Source organism: Anarrhichthys ocellatus, unplaced genomic scaffold, assembly GCF_004355925.1.
Source record: "Anarrhichthys ocellatus isolate YVR2014 unplaced genomic scaffold, GSC_Weel_1.0 scaffold8, whole genome shotgun sequence".
Lineage (NCBI taxonomy): Eukaryota > Metazoa > Chordata > Actinopteri > Perciformes > Anarhichadidae > Anarrhichthys > Anarrhichthys ocellatus.
In genome coordinates, this window is record NW_022280038.1 from 7,717,831 (window position 1) to 7,725,414 (window position 7,584).

Below are 7,584 nucleotides of genomic sequence, written 5' to 3' on the forward strand. Positions count from 1 at the left end.
GGCAGCCCAAGACAGCGACATGTCACCGTGCAGGACTTAAGAGACGCTGCTAGAATGCAATTCTATTCTATTCTAGAATAGAATGGAATAGAATGGAATTCTATTCCATTCTAGAATAGAATGGAATAGAATGGAATTCTATTCCATTCTAGAATAGAATGGAGTAGAATGGAATTCTATTCTCGATGGCATTTTGTGAATTCTTTTATGAATTCTTTTATGAATTCTTTCATGAATTCACTATTTATTAGTTCAGCGATCACCATGTTTTCCATGGCAGTTTTCACAAAACTTCACACATTATGACCCATTTACAGTACGATCTGAAAAGATTGTACAGACTTTTTGAATTGTTTTTTTATAAAAAAAACAATTTTTGAAAATGAGACCTTGGTCTCAATTGATTTTGTCTAAAAAAAGGTTAATAATAATAATGATTTTAAAGAAGAAAGAAGCTAACTAGCCAGCTGTTCAACTAGAGCTGAAATACTGATTAATCACTGAATAATAAATTTGTTTTTTGGCTTAAACTAAAATTGTCCTATCACTTAATTTGATTCTCAGAGTACATCAGAATGCTACATGTTAAAGCTCATATTTAAAATAAAATTCTCGGAGCATGCATGCGCCCGTCTGTGCGCGTTATCATAATGGGAATCGCAGATGTGTCTGCTGATGTGGGGATGGATGATTCCGTGGGCCGGCTGTCCACCCGCTGACCAGATATTAGATGGGAGTCTGCTGTAATAAATGACCAGCGCTTGATGTCCGGCGGCCCTTAGCCACGCTCAGCCGGTACGATAACGGCGTCAAAACGTCTGAGTCTGAGTGCGAGCGCTGAGGACGACAGAATGCTAACACAGTGCAGACGTGAGGAAACCGCGGAGCGGAGCGGACGCGGATTTCATTTGATTATCTGGCGCAGCATGTCGGGGCTCTGTTCCCTGTCTCACTTGTGCGGAGCAGAGAAACATAATGAATGCAGATGCGTCCATACAGGGCTCCAGGGGTTCACCAAATGGTGTGATGGAAATGGAAGCGAATCATTCGCTGTGGCCTTCACGGTCACTATACAGAGCATCAGGTGGGTCAGACAACCGCAGAGGCCGCTGTTCCTGTGAAACCAAAAGTCAACGTTGACTTATTGAAGTGTCCGTCCGTTACCTCAATAACGTAACAGACTTATTTTAAGCCAACAACAATAATGTTGTTGCATTTTCTTTTCTTTTCCTCAATTTACAACGTTGACCACGTATTTAAAACTGCCACCGTAATCTAGGAGAAAAATACGTTCCCCCCGAAACGTAGCTGAGAATGCAGTTTAGTTGTATGGGAATGTAATTTGTAGGAGACGGGGCTGCACATGCTGTCTTACAAACTCGTGCAACATGTACACACAATTTAAAACTGATTTTTCTTTCTCTCTCTCTCTCTCTCTGTCTTTTTGAACTGTGTGCCTCATTTTACAGTCAGCAGAGCATCTGGGCTCTTGGGGTTACTTGGGGGCATAGTGACAAATCACGGCATAAGCCAACACACACACACACACACTCTCACGCACATGTTCACAGCCCAAGCTCACAACCAGCCGGTTTCTGATCCAGCCGAGTCTAGCTTAAACTGACGTGGAGACTGTAAAGATCCGCTCAGTCTGTGCTTTATATGTGAGCCGCACCAAGTGCGAGGAGGACAAGTTTATCAGAAGAACAAAACGAAGGAGGAAGAGTGCGAGTTGAGGGAGTGAGCGGCGTGTTATTGATGAGCTCGCTCCACCCCGGCACCCTGACGATCCCCAGCCTCCTCCAGGGGCCGTAAACCAGAAATTGAGTTTTTAACAGCATTCCGGCTGCCTGCTAGACTCCTATGGTGTACTTTATAACACACACACACACACACACACTGTTCCTCCACACACTCAAATTCACAAGAGTACTTGAATGCTTCTATACTAAACTCCCCTCTGGCTGTAAGAGAAAACTTCCTAAAGTCACCTTGAAGATCACCAAACTCTTTCCTACACTCACACTCGCACTCAGTGGCCTCTCCTCCTGGGTGTTGACTGAGAAGCACATTCAGCTCTGATCGGCTGTGGTGAGGGCCGGGCATAAACATCCAGCGGTTTGTTTTTTAATACCGACTGTGTCTGTGGTGATTCATCACGGCGAGAGACCGAATCCCATTTGATGTGTTTGTACGAGTGCAGCAGTAATTAACTCCGAGGCTGCGCTTCTTGTGGGAGGTGCTGGCAGAAGAGAGAGAAGGCACGCAGCAGGCCGGAACAAAACATCCCTGCAAATCCTCGCGACTGGCAGCGTAATAAATTAAACAGCGAAATCATTTGTCATGCTCTGGTGTGTTTGTGTAGCTCGAGTATTGAATAGGAGGGTCCTTTTTTTTCACAGCGTTACCTCCTTAATGTACCCAGAGAAAGGTGGTCACTTTTTTTTCTTTTTTTTATTTGCAAGAAAAGTCCCATGATCCTCGAGGTGAGGCGGTGGCCTGGTTACCTGCGCCGTGAGCGTTTGTTCCAATCAGGACTCTCATTGGACAATGGGTTTTTGTTTTTTTTGTTCCCACCCACTTTCACGAGTCACCTCCTCTGTCCCGAGTGGTGCTGTGGCTGTTCTAAATCTCCTCTTCTCCTCCGCCCTCACCTGTCCAGGATCACACACTCGCTCACCCCGTCCCCCCTCGTTGGAACTCCGGCGGTCCTTGAGCGTGTCCAACCTTCAGCTTCTTCAGCTGTGATTCAACTCACTGGTTTTGTGTCTGCACAGTGGTGCTTGGGACTCACCGCCCAAATCTGCTTCTTAGCTCTGCAATGAACAGGAAAGGCCTGAGATGTAAAAATAAAATAAAATAAATGAAGGTATACTGTAGCAAGAGGGAGGATGTCAACGAGATGTGGCCGTGAGCATCGCTGCAGTGCCAGGGAGGAGGCTGAAGGGGAAGTCAGTGTGTCTTGTCCGAAATGCTTTTGGTATTTTCGATAACCGCGAGAGTTCCCAAGAGCATCTTCACTGAACTGTGTGTCTGATGTTAACACTCATCCACCAACTGACAGCAAAAACATATGTCTCTCCTTGCACTTTAGAGAAACTGGAATGATTTTGTTGAATGCGCACTCAGGATGAACCAGTCCTGTGTTTTTACACTCCTGAAATAAGAACATCGTCGTACGTTTCTGTGAAAATCAGTTAGTATTGAAGTACTTCAGCTCAGTCCACACTTACTGTAGGAGAGTGAAATGGTTAAAATGTAGATGGCAACAGTTTAACTGAAGCACTAACGGGAGCCGTGTATTTCCTGTGTAATTTCATGGAGAGAGGCTGCGGCGGGCTGTTTCTTGTGCTTAATGACACTGGCATGTTGATGTACGACATCGTGGCGAAAAGCCCGGCTCCATTCCCCGGCTCATTTCCACACATGGTTAACTCTTTCCTCCAGCATCTGAGTGGCCGGTGTACTGAAGCCTCCTCCACGGGGAGTTTGGTCTGACTGATTACAGCCGCGCTGCAGTAGCCGCACCGCGTCTGAGCAGACGATACTTTAATGTGGAACACGAGGGGTTAGTCGGACGGTTCTCTGTGAAGTTACTTTGTGGGTAAATGTCTTTGCTCCCACACCTCCTTTTTTTTTTTTTTTTTTCTTCAGTCACCAAAGGGCAAGCAATTATTGCTTTAACCTTTTTATTAGCCTTTCTCCAAGTTGAGTTTGACTTCAGCCGTCCGCTGCCTCCCATGAGCTCTGTTGCTGTTCCCACTATAGCTGGTGCGAAGTTGAGGCTCTGTGTGTCTTTCCTATGAAATGAAAGCAAATGTAGGTTTTGTTTTTTTTAAAGTATCCTTGAGGCCCATCATCACCAGTGTTGCCACACAGAAAACACAAACCAGGCACATGTCCTTATCTATTACTGCTGGGTTTGACCCAGTTCGTCACATTCGCCGTAACGTTGTTATTGGGACAGCCTCGGACATTTCTATCTGTTGGGGACAGTAAACAGCCACTGGTCAAAGGCTCAGACAGTGTTTTGCAACTTATTCAAGAAAGCCAGAAATCGAACCGTTCTGTTTGATCAGGACTCTAAAAGGGACATACCATAAAAGTCTCGTATATAAAATATACCGCTCCCCATCCGAGTATCTCCACCCACGACATGAGAACTACGTTTGCAAAGGTGCACCATATATCTTCCAAAAGCCAATCGGAGCGTCGGGCTATTTTGGGAGGGGGGCCTTAACGAGACAGGATGAATACAGGTATATTCAGACAGACAGTATGTGAAAAATAATATTTTTTCTGTTCTAGTAGAAACCCAAAAACCGAGCACGATATGTCACCTTCAACTTTGATTCTCAAATGATTTCTGTTGTCCGACCGTGCTTTCAGCATTTATGAAATACAGCCAAAACACAGCATCACTTTGGTCTACTGAAAGTAATTCACAAAGTTATTAAATCTATTAAGACATTTCTGTTAATATCATAACCTCCAAAGCCCAGAATGAGGACTGAATGCTTTGGAACAACCTGGTTTCCTGGTCCTCCCTAATATTATCTGCCATGCTTGAGATTTTTTAGTCCCGATAGAGTTTGTCGTTTGCGTGTTTTTGGTTCGGTTACTTGTTTGCTTTAAATGCTGTGAAGCACTTTGTTATGTTATTTTGAAAAGAGCTTTATTAATAAAGATTGACTCTCCAGTTTGTAAAGTTTGTGCTCGGAGTCTGCAGCACCTCACTAGCAGAAGGACTTCATGTTCAGCACCCACCATCTGAAATGTACCCACGTACATGCTCATTGGTCACACTCTGGTTTTCTGGTGAAGCGCCCCCACAGTTTCAGCGCCGCGTCCGTCTGTCCTCCTCTGCAGTGGACCGGCGGACCCAGAGAGCGGCGCCAGCACCAAAGACTCGGGCGACAGCGGCGTTGGCACGGTAACGAGTGAGACGTGACAGCAGCGATGGCGAATGCTTCGATGGAGAAAAGCGCCACAGTCAGCATTTTCTCTCGTCCTCCTCTAACCTCCAGCGATGGAGAGCATGTTGAGGGGGGGGGCTTGTTTGCCGTGTGGGTAAACATTCATTTACCTCCAGCAGTCAAACGTGAAGTTAATCAGAGTGATTATGCGTCATAATAATCAGCGTCCTTTTTTCCCCGGCCTCCCCGTTCGCTCGCGCGTCGTACCGTAGATGCACTTCCTCCTCGCTGCCATCTGGAGACTTCGGCGTCGTCTGCGCGCGCTCTCGCACCACCATCTTGCTTATTAACATACATTAAACCACATTGCCTTTACACACTTCATCATTTCTGTAAGCACCAGTGGGTCTCTGCTCATGCTGCAGAGGCCTGAGCTCAGCAGCACTGTCCTGCCGCAGGGCATCAGGAAGACTTTATTTTATGAGCAGTTAGTCATTTCTCTTTTATTATGAACATACTGATTGATGTTGTCTGCCTTTTTTTTTTTTTCTTAAGAGTCTGATATAAAGGCAAAGACGCTACGGTCAAGATATACTGATGAGGGTTATCAGATGGGAATCAAATGATTAACAGTTTTATTTACTTTAACTTTCTCTGGAGGTGAACAAAAACTAAATCCAGACACAACCTGTTCCATCCCAAAGCAAATGTAACTGGTTTCAAGGAGAGAGAAAAAACACAAAGTTGATTTTATAATTTATTGACAACACCAATGACACTGTTACTTTAGGTGCCAAGCTGTTAAAGGAAATCACTGAGCCTTCTTTAAAAATACAACTCTACATATGTGACCTGTTTTTAATCATTTCAGTAGGAGTCATCGGGCTTGGAGCTTTTGTTTTTACCTCTAGCAGACAGTGTCGGGATTTGTACTGCACATATCTTTTTCTGTCCTGTGAACCATCTGCAGTGCATACGATCAGATTGTAGTTTGATCTTGAGACATGAAAACAGGTACAGTATGTCTTTATATGGCATGTATTAATCATATCAACGACTTGTTTATCCCCAGTCCGAGGTCTTCTGGTTGCCCCCCCCCCCCCACAGACTACCGCCACCTGCTGGTATGGAGAGTTATTTCCTGTCATGCAGGCGCTGAGCGTACATGCTAGTTGGCCGTTGGCTGTGGTCTTTGCAGTGTGTTCAAGTGCAACTTTATGGCCAAGACACGTGAGACGACGCTAGTCCTTTGATGACTGTCTGGTGTGTCAGGGACTTTGTTTGCAGGCAATCATTTTGAGTCTATCTTTGTGGAAACTCCACAATTTCATTCCAAATAAAACCTGCCACAGTTGCGTTTTTCATCCTCACACCTTCACACACACACAGGGAAGAGCTCTCCTGTCTCCAAAGTGAATCAAACCATGTACTGATGCTAGTATTTCTCCTTTCCTCAGGGGAGGAGCTCCGGGGAAAGATCACCGTGCGGAAAAACAAGAAGGACCCTCGCTCACTGTGGGTCACCTTTGACCTCGGAGACAGGAAGCAGACTTACTGCATGCAGTAACGTCAGCCATTGCGTGATAGAACATCCAGCAAACATATTCCACTTTTTAATTGACCGGTCATGTATACACTTGATTTTGATGTTTGGAATGTTCGGATTGTTTCTGTGCCTTGTAATAATAAAGACATAACGTTAAACATAAAGATTTTCTCCTTGTGAGTGTGTTTAATTAAGCAAAAGTCAACATGATTAGACTTGAATAGGATCGTTTGTAGATGTCTAAGTTACAGGTAATCGTTGTTTGAAGGCAGTCAAATTACGATGTGAAGCAACTGCATAGAAATGTCAATTTTATTTTTATAGCCCAATATCACCAATCATAAATTGACCTCAGGGGGTTTTACAATCTGTACAGCCCACGACAACCTCTTTCCTCTCTGACCCTCGCTTCTATGCCACATATGCAACCTAGATGTCTGGAAATCCTTAACTTTTAAATCCAGTTACGCCCAGTTTTATCATTAAATGTCTTTTAGACCTGCAAATTACAAAAAAAAAACACATTTACCTAGTCGGCCGGACCATGTTCATCGTGCACCATTACGCTCGTGCGTCTCCCGTCTGATCAAAATGTCCAACAAAAGAAAAAACACTTGGAGGACCTGGCTGCCAGCTCTCCTTTTTAAAGAGATTGTGTGCTTTTGCAAAGTATTTCTCTTAATGTCCCTCCATATCCTCATCCTTATTGTCCCACTTTGAACTGCGTGATATCTCACCGGGGACGACATCCATCTTCCATGAGTTTACTGGGACAATGCAAAATTAATTTTAAGCCTTAAAAAGGCTGACTGAAGCCTCTTTACATGCTTCATTAAGCAGCTCTGGTTACAATTAAAGTTTTTTCTTTCTTCCTTCTCTGTCTGAGATGATGAAAGAGTAGTGGTCTGTGAGGAGGAGGAGGAGGAGGAGGAAGAGCAGGCTGAGGGGCTCACTGTCTTATTGGTGATTTGACAGTCGCCTCCTCTGATGTATTTCTACAGCTTCTGTGTCCTCTACTTTTACATTAATACAGTCTGCTCTGACAACAAACGGGGCGTATTCTCACAGGAACAGCCTTTTTCCGTACTGATTTTGTGGCGCTTGAAGCTTTTAAAAGTGCTT

The 7,584-nt window shown here is 44.5% G+C and overlaps 1 protein-coding gene across 3 annotated transcripts in view; it reads left to right on the forward strand.

Moving 5' to 3' along the window:
- The window catches only part of prmt3 (protein arginine methyltransferase 3), a 52,863-nt gene extending 46,159 nt beyond the window's left edge, over positions 1-6,704 (forward strand). For 2 of the 3 annotated variants that reach the window (XM_031848504.1, XM_031848506.1), the window contains one exon: positions 6,374-6,704. In XM_031848504.1, coding sequence (XP_031704364.1) covers positions 6,374-6,483 — 110 coding nt within the window. In that variant the 3' untranslated portion in view covers positions 6,484-6,704. The remainder of the gene's footprint in view (positions 1-6,373) is intronic. The other variant, XM_031848505.1, reaches the window with a different exon arrangement.
- Positions 6,705-7,584: the final 880 nt, after the last annotated feature.